The 18855-nt window shown below is 47.5% G+C and overlaps 1 protein-coding gene across 10 annotated transcripts in view; it reads right to left on the reverse strand.

Moving 5' to 3' along the window:
* The window catches only part of frmd4a (FERM domain containing 4A), a 160582-nt gene that overhangs the window by 53509 nt on the left and 88218 nt on the right, over positions 1-18855 (reverse strand). For 9 of the 10 annotated variants that reach the window (XM_029248663.1, XM_029248664.1, XM_029248665.1 and 6 more), the window contains exon 2: positions 1613-1678. In XM_029248663.1, coding sequence (XP_029104496.1) covers positions 1613-1678 — 66 coding nt within the window. Of the gene's footprint in view, positions 1-1612; positions 1679-8785; positions 8912-18855 lie in introns of those variants that run through there. The other variant, XM_029248666.1, reaches the window with a different exon arrangement.

Genomic DNA, 18855 nt, shown 5'->3' on the forward strand with positions numbered 1-18855 from the left:
AGTTCCTGCTTGCCAAATATTTGACTCTATCGTGTATTAAAATCTATGAGCTACAGAAAAATGATAGGAAACTTATCAGAAGGGCCAAAGCAGGACCTGAACAAAGGCCTTGCGGCACAACGCAGAACATCATTGTGTAGCCTGTATTGGAACAGAATGGTCTGTGCTTTTACAGAAGTGGAGTTTATTTTTACGACATGAGTTGGAGGGAGGGGAAAGCAGAGCGCAAGTGCCGAGAAGCTTGTGACTGAACACGGGTGGAAACATCTGCCTTGGAGCGTGGCCTCGCTACGGTGCCTCTGCAGCACGGACGCCGAGCTGTACTGACAGACGGCCGCTTCCTTACAAGGCCGGTGGGAAGTCGGAGACAAGAAGCGGGAGACGCTGACGTGACCCACAGGATGTGAGCAATTATGAGAAACAGGAGAGTGTGCGTCCTGGTGGGTGGGGCTGTGGAGATGATGATGGTGTTGGAAGTTTCCCCAAAGAAAAAGGGTCGGGTAGCTAATAAAAAGGATATACAGCATATACAGTGCTATGCAAAAGTTGTAGGCATTTGGGGGGATAAAAGCCGTAAAGTGAGAATGCTTCCAAAAATAGTGCTCTTAATTAATAAACTTCCTGCAAAGCTTAGTAACCATCCATCGTCAACAGCTGCTTGTCCCGAGCGGGGTTGCAGTGGGCTTGGCTGGGTCTCGCTCTCTGGCGTCTGGCGATATGTTTTCGTGCTTTTAATTTTTTCCCACTAAATCTAAAAAATACCCCTACAAAGAGGGCGGCACAGTGGGCTTGACTGGGTCCTGCTCTCCGGGTCTAGAGTTCGAATCCCGCTTGGGGTGCCTTGCGATGGACTGGCGTCCCGTCCTGGGTGTATCCCCTCCCCCTCCAGCCTTGCGCCCTGTGTTGCTGGGTTGGGTCTAGTTTGCTGCGACCCCACTTGAGATAAGCAGTTTCAGACTGTGTGTGTGTGCTTTCTTTCTTTAACGACATACAAAACCCTTACTGTAATATTGTAACTTTTTGCAAAAGGAATGCTTGGAAATCTAAAAAAATGCTCTTTCCCATTGACACTAATGCAGAAGACATTAAATAACCGTCTAAAACAAACATTTTTGTGAAACATGTAACTGCCTAGGACTTTTGCACAGGACTGTATGTGTGTGTATATATATGTATATATATATATAGCACAAGGGGGTGCGGTGGCGCAGTGGGTTGGACCGCAGTCCTACTCTCCGGTGGGTCTGGGGTTCGAGTCCCGCTTGGGGTGCCTTGCGGCGGACTGGCGTCCCGTCCTGGGTGTGTCCCCTTCCCCCTCTGGCCTTACGCCCTGTGTTGCCGGGTAGGCTCCGGTTCCCCGTGACCCCGTAAGGGACAAGCGGTTCTGAAAATGTGTGTGTGTGTATATAGCACTTCAGAAAGCATCTTAATGGAAGGTTTTGCAACAGGAAATGGGATTTGAACCCAGCAGTGACTTTAATGTTATGCCACCTTCTGCTTTCATGAGATCCTTGTTCATTTCTGCTAATTTTCACGTTCAGCCCTTTATTAAACACAAGTCGTATCAGAGACAACGCTAAGGGGTTCTCGGAAGACACCTCCTCCAACACACCTGCACGAGAAGTTCGAGCTTCCTGTCGTCGAGGAGATGGACCTGACATCGCCGCCCCTCTGTCATCTGAAAAGAGAGGAGACAGAACCAGTGAGTTTCAGCGGACAGCGGGAAAAGTGGACGGCTCACGGCAGTATTACGTGACTGGGGAGGAGAGAACTGCCCAACCCTCATCATTAGGGTCCACATCAAGTTTGATGATGGTACCCCACAGCATCCCACAGACCCCAGCATTTTCCCCAGCTCTACTATATATGCTTCTTTATTAGTCAAGCACATTGCTGTACTGATACCGCCCCCCTTGTCTGAAACTTGCACTGTAATGACTGCCAATTTTTCATGAGGCATTCTCAATTCAAAGCAGCAGGATATATTAATTTCTGAACGCGAATTTAAAGGGAAAGTGTTGACTCTTTGGATGTCAGCTGTATCAAAGCAGGATAAATGGCACATGGCCTAAACTGAAGCGGCACCGGGTCTTCTGCTCCGCACGCATCCCTTTCGATTAGGACAAACGTTTCCAACGCTTTCAGCATTGACACGATGCGGGAGGAAAACGTGCAGATGTGAGTCTGAAAAACAGCTCATTTTTATTTCTCCCAATGCGATTGAGACTTTGGCGAACCAAGAGCGTAACCTCTAATCTATCACTGATTCTCTATCCATATGCTATTTCTACTCAGAGCCAAGTGCTCTCTAGAATCACCTCTGTGTTTTGCTTCATGGATCATCAGGTACATCCTATTTTCCTTCCCTAGGATATGACAAAACCACGTATTTCATTGGTTTGGTTTGTAGGAACACGTTTCTATATGTTCCTTGGTCTTCCTCCTTCTGATGAGATTGTGCTAAGCATAAACAATAGCCCCAACAGAAGCAATTTCCTGTGCACGTTCCGAGGCTTTCGGCAATCCGGAGACGCTGGCGTGCTTCCCCAAGGAAATTCATAATACAACCAGAGCCCATGTAAATGTCAACCCATCGCCAGTATGCGGTTTTCCCCTCATGTATACAACCAAAGGGTTAGAGAGTGGTATATGTGGAGGTGGGGCTGCGGGTGACATTGGAAAGGTTGAGTTCCTGAATATGGTATTCAGAGTAATAATGGTATTCATTGGTAAAACGGAGATGGGGGTAGGAGAGGAGGGTTGTTATTTATTAGTACCACATTAGGTGTCGCTCAGTTTTCAAACACTCACGGGTAAAAAAGTATGGGTGTGCCGGGTGGTGTAGCGGTTAGCACCATCTGCATGTACTTGAAGAATCAAGGTTTGCATCCCACCTCCTGCAGTGCCCTTGAGCAAGGTACTCGCCTTGAACTGATACAGTAAAAATCACCCTGCTATAAAAATGAGTAAACCATTGCGAGTCACTTAGCACTGTAAGCAGCTTTGGAGAAAATAATCAGCAAAAGAAATAAACGTAAACGACCCTGGGAAGATACATCTTCAAAGACGACCCACTGCATTCCCACTCTGGAATGATGGAACTGAAAAAAACCATCTGCATCCCCTCGAGAGCTGCACATTCCAACACATCCAAGCCAAGTGGTAAACACTGAGGCAGGTGATGACGACGCCAGGAAACATCTGCATTTGGATCTTTGCTTCCAGCAGCCTGCTTGCTTATTTATTGATCTCCCAGATAACAGCTGTAGTCCACACGGACGGCTGGCTTGAGGAGCACCACGAGCTTCCTGACTCCCTTCCTGCAGATGTGTGCAGAAGGGGACCCTCGCTGAAACAGACTGCGATCATAGCAATCTCATCCAACACTCCGCTTCTGTGCTTGGAACATGATTTACGATGCCATGTTTACGACCAATAAAGCACGCAAGAAATAAGAGAAGGTCAAGAAAAGATCACCTACTGTGCTCTCCTTCCAACCCATCCCCCAGTTTAACCATGTCAGCCTGCTACAGTCAGTAGGTGGAGTTGGATGTGTAATATACACACACACACACACACACACCTGAAACCGCTTGTCTCAAGTGGGGTTGCGGCGAACCGGAGCCTAGCCTGGCAACACAGGGCACAAGGCTGGAGGGGGAGGGGGCACACCCAGGTCAGGACGCCAGTCCATTGCAGGACACCCCAAGCAGGACTCGAACCCCAGAGTCACCGGAGAGCAGGACCCGCTCAAACCCGCTGCACCCCCCCGTGTGTAATACATCAGACTTTTTATTAAAATGAAGCAACAGGTGCAGGATTTGTCAGCATCCGGTCACTTTCTGTTTGCTTCATTACTTAAAAATGCAATAAAAGCATAATAATGGAGAGGTAAAGCAATTTTTTTTCGCCGGGTATGTTCTGTAAAAGTCTCAGATATAGCTTTTCTCAATAAAAACATGCTGTATTAACTTCGAGCTACATTCAAATAAAAGATTTGTTTAAAATCACTAAAAAATAATCCTCCACAAATTCATATTCGATACCGACTGTTGATTTATCCCACGAACATGTGTGGCACTGGTCATCTTGTTATCGATTTCTGACACAAACACCAAACATGAGCTGTAAACGCTGCGGAAGCAAGCCGAACGAAGCCGGTCACACACTCCGGGCGCATTTTGCTGCCAGCCAACGTCTGAAAACACGTCACGTTTGCTCTGCAAATTTCAAAGACCGAAGCCAGGAAAGCACAACTTAAAAAGGAAAATTGAAAAAAAGAAAAATGTATTTTGTACATTTTGTAAATGTTCGCAGCACGCTGCGGACAAGCCGTCATTGAAACTGGACGAATGGATGTTTGTATTACTGAAAGTTTGTAACTTGAGTTTTTGTACACGAGGACCTAATGTACTGAGAAGGGCTATTGCACCGCAAGTTAGAGGAGCCTCAAGGCATCATGAGTGGCACATTCATGCTCTTAGAAGATGCTTTAGGCAGAACAATCACCGAACACCACCACGGTGAGGATTTCCTCCTTGCAGGAATCAGTTGAAGTGCTACCTCTTGTTGTCCTTTTGCGGAGGGCTTGGCGAGAACGCCGAGGAAAAAGCCTCCCCGCCGCCTCTCGGTGCCGATGAAGGCGTCCTTAAACTTTTCATCGCCAAGTTTTTATTTAGGCTGCTACTCGGGCCCGCGAAGAGCCTGTCGCATGACTGCGAGCCGAACTCGGGAAGCACCATCCCTGCAGAATGCGCGCAGTGGAGGTGGTAGAAAATGCTGAATGGTTTCACGTTTCCTTAACATCTGGAGGGGAAGGAACCACGGCAGGACTCGGAGGAAGAAAAACGCTGCATTCCTCAAGGCATTAAGCTTATCGCTCCCGCTGGTGCAGCATGTTTTGTCTGAGACAAAGAGCACTTCTGAACTTCATCACGTAACTGTGGCTGAAATGCATCGTCCGGGAGACTCCGCTAAAACACTCACGCACACAAAATTCCAGCAAAAGTTTCCTAAACAATGCAAATGCAATCATTCGGTTATCATTTAGAAAAGCTGTCTGGAAAAACCTGGGAAGCTGCAGACATCTGTCAAACTCTCAGCCCAGTAATAACTTGCAGCTGTACAGCAAGAGGTATTGCTGCGGGTGGGGGGGGGGGGGGGGAAGGTGACAGCTAAAGGTGAGAGAACACACACAGGTGTTCTCGAAACTGTGTCAGAAAGAAATAAAACAACGTGTGAAGTCCTGTGTGTAGGGGTGAAAGTACAAACAAATGAAAAGAGGTGAAAGTTGCCTCCATGGGGGGGGGGCATACCCCCCCCGGAAAAACTTAGAATCTCAGAAACCCTCAGATGCAATCTGGGGCTATTTCAGCCACTTAAGACTTTTTATGACAAATTTCTCCAACACTGTACTCACGACTGCTTAAATACACAATTTGCATAGGTAAAATAGGTTGTGGAAACCAACGCTATCTGGAACTGAAAAAGATTTTTATAACACAACACTTTTATTGGGAATTTTCACTGAATGATATCTCAGCAGGTACTCACTGAAAAGAAAAAAAAAAAAAAAAAAAATCAAGAACATACCATGTTAAGACAGGAACGTGTTTACCGGTCTGTTCATGCATATATGTACATACACACACACACATCATCTGAACCGCTTGTCCCACATGTGGTCGTGGGGATCCGGAGCCTAACCCGGCAACACAGGGCGTAAGGCTGGAGGGGACACACCCAGGACGGGATGCCAGTCCATCGCAAGGCACCCCAAGCGGGACTCGAATCCCAGACCCACCAGAGAGCAGGACCCGGTCCGACCCGCCCCCCCCCGCCATGCACATGTAGTATTTGGAAAATCGGACACTGCGCTACTGTTGTCTACACATCCTCACTACTGCTTCTTTCTTTTGGGTTTCCACTGCCTAAGAAAACTTTTTTTGCCATTATCGTGTTCTACTTTTACAAATTTTTCAGCAATCTCGTCCACTTCAACAACACGGTTTTGACACTTTTCAACACGGGATGGATTCCACACGCAGACTGACTCGCCGTCGCACCAGGCAAAGCGTACTTCGTCATTCTCCTTGTGACCATCTTGCAGCGTTTCGCACTTCAAACTGAAAAAGTTACGAAGAACTTTACTCGGCAGTATCATCTGGATTGCTACTACTCAATCTAAGGAATCCCATTGGAATCAGTTTTTTTTTTTTATCCTGTCAAAGCAATTTCAAGCACTCGCACATCATCTTTGCGATCTAAAATTCTCGCAGCCATTTTTGGCGGGAAGAGAATAACGAGCACGAGCTCACGCGCAGCTGCCGTTGGAATCGCGGATCGCTACCGCGCTCGTCGGACCAATCGATGACAGAACGCGGCAATGATGAACGCCTGGTTGTCTCGGATTTTGCGACATCGCAAACCAGTCTCCGTACAAGTGACGCGTTCATTTATCTGTTTGTCACTCGATTGTCAAAGGCGGGCAGCTTAGATCTTTCCGCACGCTTTTCCTAGCTCCGACTATCCACGCATACATATTCTTCTTTTCTTTCACACGGGCCGCCAACGAGAGCCCTCCATGCATCCTGGTCCTGGGGCAGTCTCTCGAGTCGTCTCTAGGTGTATCCCACGTCCTTCGTGTCTGCCTCTATGTCGCGGCGCTAGCCGTTTTTCGGTCGGCCTCGATTTCTCTTCCCCCGTCGGTTCCAGGCGAGGCCTTGCCACGCGATGCCGAAAGCGGGTTTTCGAAAGGTGTGGCCGATCCATCTCCAGAGTCTTTGGAGTATTTCGTCCTCCGCTGGCTGCCGTTTTGTTCGCTGCCAAAGTTCTTTCCCCTGAATTTTCTCCACGGATTTACGCCGATTTCAAAAATGACCCAGGGGGCGGAGGAAAAAAGTGGAAATACGCCAAAAAAAGCGGAGAAATTTCCTCCCTGCGCTGTTTGCTGTGGCAGTGTTTATGTAGCTCCCTACAACCTTGTGATTGTAGCGCAGCTTATCATTGTAAGGCCGCCAAAAACGGCATAGGTTTGTCTTCTAGGCTCGCAGTGGCAAGAGGGAGAGCAGGGAACCCCAGGCGTCCCTGTCCCTCGCAACTTCCTCCAGTTCAACCCGGGGATCCCCAGCCGCTCCCAGGTCAACTGGGAGATATAATCCCTCCAGCGGGTCCTGGATCGACCTCGGGGGCCTCGTCCCAGTTGGTCGTGCCCGGTACACCTCCAAAGGGAGGCGCCCAGGGGGCATCCTTACCAGATGTCGAACCACCTCAACTGGCTCCTCTCGATGTGGAGGAGTGGCGGCTCAATTCCGAGTTCCTCCCAGATGTCCAAACTCCTCACCCTGTCACGGAGAGTGAATCCCAACACCCTGCGGAGAAAACTCATTTCGGCCGCTTGACCGCAATCTTTTTCTTTCGGTCATTACCCAGAGTTCACGACCATAAGTGAGGGTGGGGGCATAGACTGACCGGTAAATAGCGAGCTTTGCCTCATGGGTCAGCTCCCCCTTCACCACTACAGTCTGGTACAGCGACCACATTTACTGCTGCTGCTGCTCCCAGCCTGAGACCCCAAGAGACTTAAACTCCTCCACCTGGGCAAATTCTCTCCCCTTATTCGGAGGGGGCATGCCATCCTTTTCCGCGAGAGAACCGCAGACTCAGACTCGGAGGTGCTGAGGAAAAAAAAAAAAAAAGCAACGGAGCGATACAACTTCTCAAATAAACATTCCAAGAACCAATTTGGTAACGCTCAACGGCGAAGAGGGTAAATGAACTTCCTTCGTACTGTCAAGATCAGGCAAGCGACACTCGGCACACTTGAGCAGTCGTCCGAGAGCACGGCCGTAAAGACCGCCGTTTGACCACGTGTGCGCGACACAGGTGTGTGTTCCAAAGGGTATGCAAGCGTCCCTGTGCTACAGAACGCATACGCCTGCATTTTCAACACAAAATACTATGTCTGTAGTGTAATACAGAACTTTCATCAGGGTCGATGAAATCTGACGTGCGGCCGAGCGACCCAGCGTAAGTAGTGTATCTAGCAGTGTAAGTCACCACGGTGAATACGGTATGTGGGATGGCAACACTACGTATCGTAGAGTTCACTGGGAGTCGCTTTGGAGAAAAGCATCTGCTAAATAAATAAATAAATGTAAGGCTGCACAATACCATTACAGGAGCCATTAACAAGAATGGGAAAATCCATTAGAGATCGATTTACACACTGATAAATAATAACAAAGATGTCATTCATCACTTTTAAACAATGTGGAAGCTAAAAAGTTACTTCAGACTTCAGTGCAACGACCTTCGGGGGTCAATAAAGTTTTTTTGTGTGTGTTTAATGAATAGATCGGTATAATATGTATAACTGAAAAGGTAGCTATTGTACTGTACATCTACCGACACAGCTGTGATCTCACAGGTAGAACAGCAGTGTAAAACAAGGTAATAGGTTCTATGCAACGCACAGCGAACATAATTTAATACAGTAAATAATTACTGCCGCGTTTTCGCGTTTCCACGGAACGCGCGTCAATAGCGTTTGTAAATGTGAATAAATTATTTTCAATAAGATCACAGCGATTAATTAACATCATGATAAGCATAAAAAACAAGTGGCAAAAGGAACATGATTATTATTCACGAGTACGGAAATAATATCTCATGTAAACCTTAGCAACTACCAGCATTTGTTTGTTAAAAAGTAGCAAGAGCAATCAAACAAATTATGTCGCAAAATACGAAGACATGATAATCATGTTTCACGACCATACGGTACCTGTGACATGCACACTCTGTGACTGTTGTTTTTGAACCGCTCGGCTCTCGGACCCGTTTTAACTCCGCCGCGAGACGCGTTCAATGCCGCGTCACCGCCCCGTTTCTCTCTTTATTGCGGACTGAAACCTGGACGCGACGCGACGCGCCGCGCCGGTCGGTAGGGTTTCCCCACGGAACCGAACCGCTTCTCCGCCAACGCACGTCACGCCACCCGAGACAGGAACGCGGCGAACGAGCCGGAAACGAGCGGTGTGCGTGTCCCTGCCTCACCTTGTAGAGCTCCGCGCGCCGCCGCTGTCCGACCTCACCGTCCATCCCATCCGCGCGGTCACACCCCCCGCGCGCGACACACCACACGAGCGTAAGGATGGCGCGCGGCTCCGCTCACGTCCCACGGCAGCGCGGCATCGTCCCCCCGCCCCGGCTGGTCGCGAAGTCAGAGTGTCGCTCAGCCCCGCGCTTCCGCTGTCGCTACAACTCCGAGTCCGACAAGGCCGGTGGGCTGACGGCGGTGCCGAGACATCCCATCTCCCCCGGTGAAGGCTCTTTTCATGGGGACGCTGGCCTGTGTCCAGGGCGCAGCAGCAAGGCGCTATTCATCCCCAGCCGCCCCCCTCAGGGCGCGCGCACACACAGCACGAGCGCACGCACACGCTGCTCGCGCGCGCCCTTCCCCTCCTCCGCTGTCCAGGTGAACACAGAGAAACACGGGTGTAATTAAAGTGAGGAAAGTGTGGATTAAAGGGGGGGTGTTTAGTTGGGGGAGAAGGGTCACCATGACGTCAGACCGTGTAAAACTGCACCCCCCCACCCATATTAAACACTGCAGCTCACCATTTACACACCAAGTGACACACCCCTGCGGTGGCGCAGTGGGTTGGACCACAGTCCTGCTCTCCGGTGGGTCTGGGGTTCGAGTCCCGCTTGGGGTGCCTTGCGACGGACTGGCGTCCCGTCCTGGGTGTGTCCCCTCCCCCTCCAGCCTTACGCCCTGTGTTACCGGGTAGGCTCCGGTTCCCCGTGACCCTGTATGGGACAAGCGGTTCTGAAAATGTGTGTGTGTGTGTGTGTGACACACCCCTGTCTGTGTCCCTTCAGTTTGTTTCATTATCTATTAGTCTATGTTACATGCATTCATTTAGCTGATGCTTTTCCCCAAAGCAACTCACACTGTTAATCTGTTTCCAGAACTAGGTGATTTTTACTAGAGCAATTTAGGGTAACTAATTTGTGCAAGGGGTGTGGTGGTGCAGCGGGTTGGACCAGGTCCTGCTCTCTGGTAGATCTGGGGTTTGAGTCTTGCTCGGGGTGCCTTGTGATGGACTGGCGTGCTGTCCTGGGTGTGTTCCCTCCCTCTCCAGCTCCCTTACGCGCTGTGTTGCCAGGTTAGGCTCCAGCTCCCTGCTGCCCTGTGTGGGGCAAGCGTTCAGACTTTGTGCAAGGGTACTACAGCGGGGGATGGGATTCAAAGCAGTAACTTTTGAGACCAAAGACCACAACTCTAACCTCTATGTTACCAGCTGCCCTGGACTGATCTATCTATCTATCTATCTATCTATTAAAACTGTCTCCTAACTCCTACTGATAAGCTAACTGAATCATCACACTTTTTTCCAGGTTCAGGAAAACTAATACATTCATTTTACAGTTTTAATTCATTTATTTAGCTGTTCCTGTTCTGTAAAATATGCTACTTAAAAAGATTTACACATTTGGGAAATTTTTCTGCGTTAAATGAAGGTAAGTACCTTCATCAAGAGGTGCTATTCTATCCTGGACCCTCATAGTGTAACGTAGCTACATCTCCTGGGGCCCCATGTCAGCCAGTCCTTATTTCAGAACTGAAATACAATTGTACCAAGTCCATGTCTGAAACATTTTTTTCCCCCACACACACACACTTTCTGAACCGCTTGTCCCATATGGGGTCACGGGGAGCCGGAGCCTAACCCGGCAACTCAAGGTGTACAGCTGGAGGGGGAGGGAACACACCCAGGACGGGATGCCAGTCCGTCACAAGGCACCCCAAGTGGGACTCGAACCCCAGACCCACTGGAGAGCAAGACCCAGTCCAATCCACTGCACCACTGCGCCACCACATCCCCCCCCATTTTTTTCAGGATAACGCTATTAATCAATTAATTAATTACTTAAACAAGTGTCAAATTAATAAACAGATGCTCCAGAGGCAGTCAGAGAATCAGGTGTCACGGGAGTGCGTACACTGTCCAGTGTTAATAAGACACATAAATGTTCCCCAAGACAGGCAAGCTTATGATATTCCACTTAGAACCATAAAAACAGTCCAGGTTGTCATACTCAACGTTGTGCTTATACTGGTCAAGGAGAGTACAACAGCAAAGCACAGATTTTTTTTTTATTTACCTTCTGAACCATTTATTTATTTGGCTGATGCTTTTGTCCAAGAGGAAGTACAAGGTTAGGTCAGGAATGCGAGTTTTAAATGTACGGAGGGAAGACTGGGACCATCCAGTTCATAATTGGCCATACTTTTTGTCTTCTCCTTGGCATCAGCAGTTGCCTTGTTGACATGTAAACCTGCACTTTTTGCACATGCCCTAGTCAGGTGTGGACCTGCCGCGTAGATAGTACGCTGACCATGCCAAGTCCAACCCCCCTCCCCGCTTGCTGATGGTGTGTAACTGCCAACCACACCGTGTACGACGTTCATCTGTTCAAGTGCAGCCGTTGGGAGCCCAACAGAAAATGCATTTTCCTTATTTTGAACATTGAGCTCCAGTACCTCATCTGGCTCAACTTAAACACAGCCAAACAGAACCTCTCCAGTCAAAGTTAAACGTCTCCATACGACTTGAGTGTTTTTTTGGCTTCCTTTTTTCCCCTTTTCGGGCAGTCTCACCGGGTAAATAGCTGGCTGACTGCTGTCACAAGGCCCCCCTTATTTTGAATTTTTTTAAACGTTTGAATCGAGAAAACCCGGCATGCAATGGGGCCGTCTGGAACGGACGGAATGCCCACCCTGACAGCACAGAGTTTGCTCATAGGAGAGTTCTAAATTAAGACTTGAAACACACTGAAATGTCAGTTTGCCTCCAAAAGAACTTTGAAACTTGGGCTGTAATAAACTATAATTTAAACGCACAGGTTTCCAGAAAAGTATTTCACAGAAGAAGGAACTGCAGTAGTGTATAATGGGAGTAATTATGGGGAGAAAACCACAGGTGACTCAAATGATTACTGTATTAACACATGTAACTCCAGCTCTTCAGTGATAAATTATGGCAATAACAGGGTTTCTCCCTGTGAATGCGGTGAGAACACTGTGCATTTGGGGTTCACAGGCTCTCGAGCTGAGGGAGCCATGGTCTTCGCAACAAAGCTCCCAGAAGACAGTGTCCCCCAATGTGGGAATAATGAAGCATAAACACTGCCATTCATATAATTGATGCCAGACCCCCCCCCGCCAACCTTCCTTCTGCACAGCAGCAGGCAACAAAAAAGCATTTCAGCAATCTTAACCAGAATGCACACAAAGGTGCAGTAATCACCAAAATGGGCTTCAAACAAACCTTTCAGTCCAAGAGACACACTGTTGGTGCGAGGTAATTTACACCTCTTTAGGTAACGCACACCATCAGCACAGGCATACTTCCACTGGCATGAGAATGGTCTTGCAAGTGTTTATTATGTGGTAAAGGCCTGCACTCTTCCAGCACAAGTCTCGTCTCCACGGTTACTCTGGACTCAGTGGATGATGGTCATCTCGTGCTAAGCCACGCCCCTTTCAGGCTTTAAACACGTCTGAGAGATGAGGTGCTTGCTGTATTCCAAGATCCTGCTGACTTTCCAAAGATGTGAACCAGTAATCTCAGTGTATGATTTATGGAACAAATGGATTTTTCATGGAAATGTAATTGTTAATCAAAGAAAAATGACATCATATGCATGCAGTTTGCCCACCCCCATAGGAGCCATATATACAGTATTTACTTCTACAGTTGCAGAGGAACACTTGGTTACAAGGTGCTTCAATAAGCATCATGTCCATCACTCTGAGCGGGCAATAAAATGTGTTTGCATTCCTGATTGATACCCAGCCCTAAATAACAAAGGAAACAAAACGTGTCCCCATGTAAGCATGTTTGAGGAATGGCACAGATGTGATGTATGAACGGTATGCCTGCAGGAACAGTGTGTCTGGCTGAAGACCCTTTGGGCTTTAGGTTGGCCTTTAATATGAAAGACACCTCAACACGGTAAGGCACAGTGTTGTGCATGAAAAACGCGTTCTTTCCTAAGCGCTCCAATAAAACGTGTCGCCTCCGGGTGACTACAGTGGGGTAGCTCGGGAAAACTTTACCGTGTGTGGAGGGGCAGCATGTTTCCAGTTATTCCTTAAAAAAGCGAACACTTCAAACGCAGGCCTGCACTCCAGATATTTCCGTCACCAGTTCGTTGCTTTCTCTCGCTTCTTGGCACAGCTCTGCTCCTAGCCCATTGAAGCTCTGGTGTTTTTCCAGAATTAAATGATTTCCCTGCTTGGCAGAGCTCAATCTACTGGGGTCTGGAGTGGAAAGTTTCTGCAGGGGCCATTGGAACATGTGGAGATAGAGATCTAATGTCATGCCGTCCTCGGCGCAACGAGGATCGCCTGCGGCGGATCAGGGAACGACCGCATGAAAGGGCGCTACGGAGCATGCTCAAACGCGGAACCTTGTTCAGCCTTGATCATCGCTCTAGTGTGCTCCTTGACGCCTTACCCTTCCTGTTCCACCGGTCCTCAACCCTATTCTCCCGTCTCCTTTCCCTTCTCTCTCTGGACCTCACGGTTTCCTCAAATTCCTGCTTGTCTCACGCATTCCGGCTTTCGGATTGTCCCTCTTGTAACGTTTGTGCACCGTCTACCCTTGGATTGTCTTGTGACCGTGGTTTTTGGAATCGCCATTTGAACCCTGGCGCTCTGCACTTGGGTGCGACGGCTTCCTTCCATTGTGATATCCAAGACATCTAAGTTCTGATTGAAAGTTTTCCCTCTATTTATTTACTGTATTTATTTACTCCCCCCTGTTGATCATATAGCATATATATATATATTTATGGAGGGGGTGCGGTGGCGCAGCGGGTTTGGCTGGGTCCTGCTCTCTGGTGGGTCTGTGGTTTGAGTCCTGCTTGGGGTGCCTTGCGATGGACTGGCGTCCCGTCCTGGGTGTGTCCCCGCCCTGTGTTGCCAGGTTAGGCTCCGGTATGCCGAGACCGCGCGTGAGACAAGCGGTTTCAGACTATGTGTGTGTGTGTGTGTGTGTATATACAATATATATACATATATATGTATGCACTGGCCCCCTTATGTATCTTAAGAGTTACAAAATTTTTAAGATTAAAAAAATTCCTCAGTTAGTTAATTAAAATGGAATTTTCTTCACATTAAGTGAAGAAAGTTTTGTAAAATTTCACAAAAAGTCAAAGTGTTTTCCAAATATAGCTTTATCCATAACCATAATATCCACGTGCGTAATAAATCAAGGGCTGTCAGTAATAAAGAAAGCTGAAAGCCCTCAAAGCTGACAAACATTGCACAGGCTTATAGAGGTTGATCCGTAAACCATTGGGATTTATTACGATACTGCAGAAATGATCTTTTTTCAGTAATTATTAAGGTAAGGTGAGGAAGTGTGTATACGTGTGTGTGTGCATATTTATAGTGATATTTCTTTATTTCTCTATAGATACTGTGGGAATAATAAAACATTCAGTATATTTATATACATATTGAGTGCCAAATGAGAAAAAATATTTTGGGTCCACACCACCAGTGTCATTTAGTCTTTTACTCAGCTTCAACACGTGATTTATCAGTAATATGGGTCGTGTCTGCTTATGAATGATGTATTTAAAATCAGTTTTCCTTTACAGAGATTATCTGTCTGCGGTGCTGAGCTCATTCCGCAGATCTAAATGGGGCATCAGACACATTCACACATAAGACCCGATCATACGTCACACTTCCTGTTGACCGCTACGTCTGCATAATAACTGCAATAATGATAAAAATCCAAATGATTTTGTCCAGAAACTAAATTGCCTAAGATGAGGAATGATCTATATTTTAGTCTCCATTCAGAGATATATTTTTTTCTTGTTGCGAGTGAATCTGCATTTAGGGCTTCCTTGTGCTGTAAATGTGAAAACCTTCCTCTATGTAAAGACTTTGACATTTGCATTAATCCATTCACCAGATGCTTTCCTCCAAAGCGACATACCAAAAACAACGATGCCCGCAAATGCCCGAACAGGCCAAATTGAATAACTGGGTCATCAAGCCTAGAGGTAAATTTTGTTCAGTGAGCTGTGTTACAGTGCATCAGGACAGAAACTGATGTATTGTATTTCAGAAAACAGCATCCGTCAAACACGGGTGTTGATAATGCAGGGATGGTGCATTGGTCGGGGAGCACAAGCACATTTATGGGTCCTAACAGCGAGATCAAAATGATTAATTTATTTTAAATTCATTTATTTAGGAGACCGAGGGGGCGCGGTGGCTCAGTGGGTTGGACCGGGTCCTGCTCTCCAGTGGGTCTGGGGTTCGAGTCCCGCTGGGGGAGCCTTGCGGCGGACTGGCGTCCCGTCCTGGGTGTGTCCCCTCCCCCTCCGTCCTTACGCCCTGTGTTGCCGGGTAGGCTCCGGTTCCCCGTGACCCAGTATGGGACAAGTGGTTCTGCAAATGTATGTGTGTGTATTTAGGAGATCCTGTTGTCCAAAGCAGCTTCCAATGGATACTATTTAGTGTTATCAGCCCACACACCTTATTCACCACGGTGACTTACACTGCTAGATACACTACTTACAATGGGCCACTCATCCATACATCACTGGAACACACACAGACTCTGTGTGACACTCACACACTGTGGGGGAACCTGAACGACATGTCTTTGGAGTGTAGGAGGAAACCAGAGCACCCAGAGGAAACCCACGCATATACGGGAAGAACATGCAAACTCCACACAGACTGAGCAGGGATCGAATCCACGTTCTCTCGCACCACTCAGGTGCTGTGAGACAGCAGCGCTACTCGCTGTGCCCCCATGCTGTAATAAAATAATAACCTGTGATAAAATTTTATTTTCTCTTATTTGTAACAGCACAACACTGGGTTCCAGCAGCTCAAAAACCGAAACGGCTACATGCTATGAAAATATCCACATATACGTATAACACGATATGGTCAATTCAGCTGACCAAGTCTGTCTATGGCTGGTTCCCCCCAATGAATGTGTATGCAGTGAGACATATTTCTCAGCCTTCAAGAATGATTAATCCACCACTCTGTCAGGCTGTTCCCTATGGGGAATCCTCTCTGCGTCAACTGTCTCCAGCTTGCTCAGTGCTTTAAAAATACAACAGCTACCCTCTCTGCTTACTCATTGCAGTGAAACCCCTGTTTTAATCATTAATCAGGCTGGGCATCGCTGATATTCTCGGCTAGGTTTCCTGCTTTAAATGAAGCGAACAGCTTGCTTTTGGTCTGTTCTTCAGCTAAAAAAGAAAAACACTTGGGGATTCAGTGTGTGTGCTGAAATGCCTTACAGGGGACCCAGAACTAAGGACTAGTGACCACAACTTGCGTGATCTCAATCTGACACCAATTTGCTGCCCTTGATATCTGTGGATACGCAGACAAACAACATCAAGGCTGCAGAGAAGTATTTATTTGTGGATTTTAGGTAACACATACAGGATGGGAGGATTCAATGCAGTCCATAGAGTCCGTAATCTCCGCTATTAGCAACTGCATTGGGACGATCCAATGATCTACCACAACCAGTAAACAAACCCATTTTCTTCCATCTAAAGACTCATCACAGGTTCTACTGATGGGGCTGTGCGCATTGTCCTTAAATGCTACCTTTTCCCTCCGTGAGTGATTTCTTACCTGCAGGAATTACCTCTTAGCAGTCTCACATTCCGCACTAAACGCCATTAGATGAGGGAAGAAGGCCCGCTGTCACACGCAATATAAACTGTGATCGACCCAATTTTTTACAAATTAGCTGGGCAAATTAGGGCCCTTTTTTTTCTCCGAGACCAAATTAAATGGAACTTCGACACCGAAGGCCACCGGCCTCGGACTGTTTAACTTTTTGGAGCTGTTGAGATTGCAGGGAACGCTTAGCAGAACTACAGCACGCAGCAGTGTGCAGATAAAACCGGAGAACTTTTCTACCCTAGGAGAGCATCTCAGGACGTACATCTGGGCTGAATTTGCTGCAACTGGACCTACTAATGGAATCATAAAGCCTTCAGCCCTGTTGGGGTGGATGTGCATCAGGGGAGAGGGGCAAAAAAATTGAGAACAGGTGTTTTCCGAAGCCATGAACTTACCTGATAGTGATTCTGATTCTCCTCAACATCTTAATTGTTGAGTAAAAGCGCAATGGTACAAATTTTGGTTTTATAAGGTCACGCCAGAATGGGACATGAAGGAAGCTTCCGGAAGGTGAAGGATATCCAGGGCAGGGGAAAATTACTTCTGCGACCTCAGTACCCCACCTCAGCAGTGCTCAGATAATAAATTAGAAATTACCCAATCCCCTGTAGGATCACATGGTTATGATTTTCTACAAAGACACCGACACGGGAACCTTGTAACACAGATAAATAGCTACTTTTGGCTAAGGTTGAATTAGGACTTGACTCTGTGCCTCGAAAGGTTTTCTCAACTCCAAACTGAGTGGAGGGATGGCCAAAAATGTAAAACGAGTGTGTGTTGAATTTGACATTATGCGAGAACCATGTGTTCACGATAGCCTCAAGGTTGGATGCCCTTTACCATGTTTACACGAGAGCAAAAACAGAGTTTCCATTGCAGCTCGTGAGAAGTAGAAATGAAGTCCCAGCTTGACCTCCAGTGTACATGAAGCGGGCAGGCTGAGGGAGGGTGGGAACGGACTGGCCCGCTGTAAACGTGCCCCAAGAGCAAACAAACACATGGTACGCTCATATGGAAACAATGCAGGGCTTTCACCAAAGGGGGTTTTCAACTCGGCGTGAACGGAGCACTTCTCACCGCTTTCTCACACGTGGGGGTTCAGCCGATGGCTGTCATGGGAACGTGAGGACCACCCAAACCCGCAACCCATCTGCCTGTCCTCTCTGTTGTCTCCTGCAGTAACCAGTATCTGATCTTCGTTTCCACTGAGCATGAAGAAAACCAGGGGAAAAAAGTGACGTAACCTCACGGTGTATTAAACCACAGGCCTGTTGCGTTCTCTTTCTGCATTTAAATCAGTGTAATAAAGCATTCCTTTTCTCGGCCTGAAAGCGCATTGCACATTACCTGCCCCTCATTTCGGAGACGGAGGGGGTGACAGCACATTTAATACAACTGGCATCAACCGCGACATGGGGTTAGACACCATAATGTATCTCATTTGGCTGCGCAGCGTTTAGCCGACAGAACGCGACGGCAGATTATTGTTTGCTGTTGTAACGTTTGCTCCCAGACGCATTCAAATTAAGGTCAGAGGAATGAGCAGACAGGCTGCGCGACGGGCCAACGTTTACACGCGAGTACACAAACGCACGTTCAAATACACACATGTGGACAAACCACAGGTTGGGACCTGATCGCAGAGTGGTAACCCAGCCAGGGCCGTCGGAGATTGACTTTGGCTCACCTCTCCAGCATCTGCTTTTGACAGAACCACAGGTGTTGAAATGGGTCAGTCGTGTGGGGACGCACTCTATGTACAAAGCGGTCACTGACACAGCGAATGAGCCACTCGGTCATCTTCGTGCAAAATTACCAACCTGGTTGTGTTTCTTCCTCGCTGTAAGTGCTGGAAAATACAGCATAATACAGCGATGCTCTAAAACTCCTCACACACAGATAACATGCACTGATTTCGCTGCGTGTGTCAAATTCAAAGGGGCTGAATTGTATGTGTATAAAAGCTCCCCGTCCTCTTCCTATACCACAGTCTTGTAACTTTTATATTATTATATTTTTATATTATATTGTTTTTTAGGTTTTTATGATATTGGTTTGGTCATACAGGAATGGTTTCTGAAATGCAGATTAGA

The sequence above is a fragment of the Scleropages formosus genome, chromosome 24, assembly GCF_900964775.1.
Source record: "Scleropages formosus chromosome 24, fSclFor1.1, whole genome shotgun sequence".
Lineage (NCBI taxonomy): Eukaryota > Metazoa > Chordata > Actinopteri > Osteoglossiformes > Osteoglossidae > Scleropages > Scleropages formosus.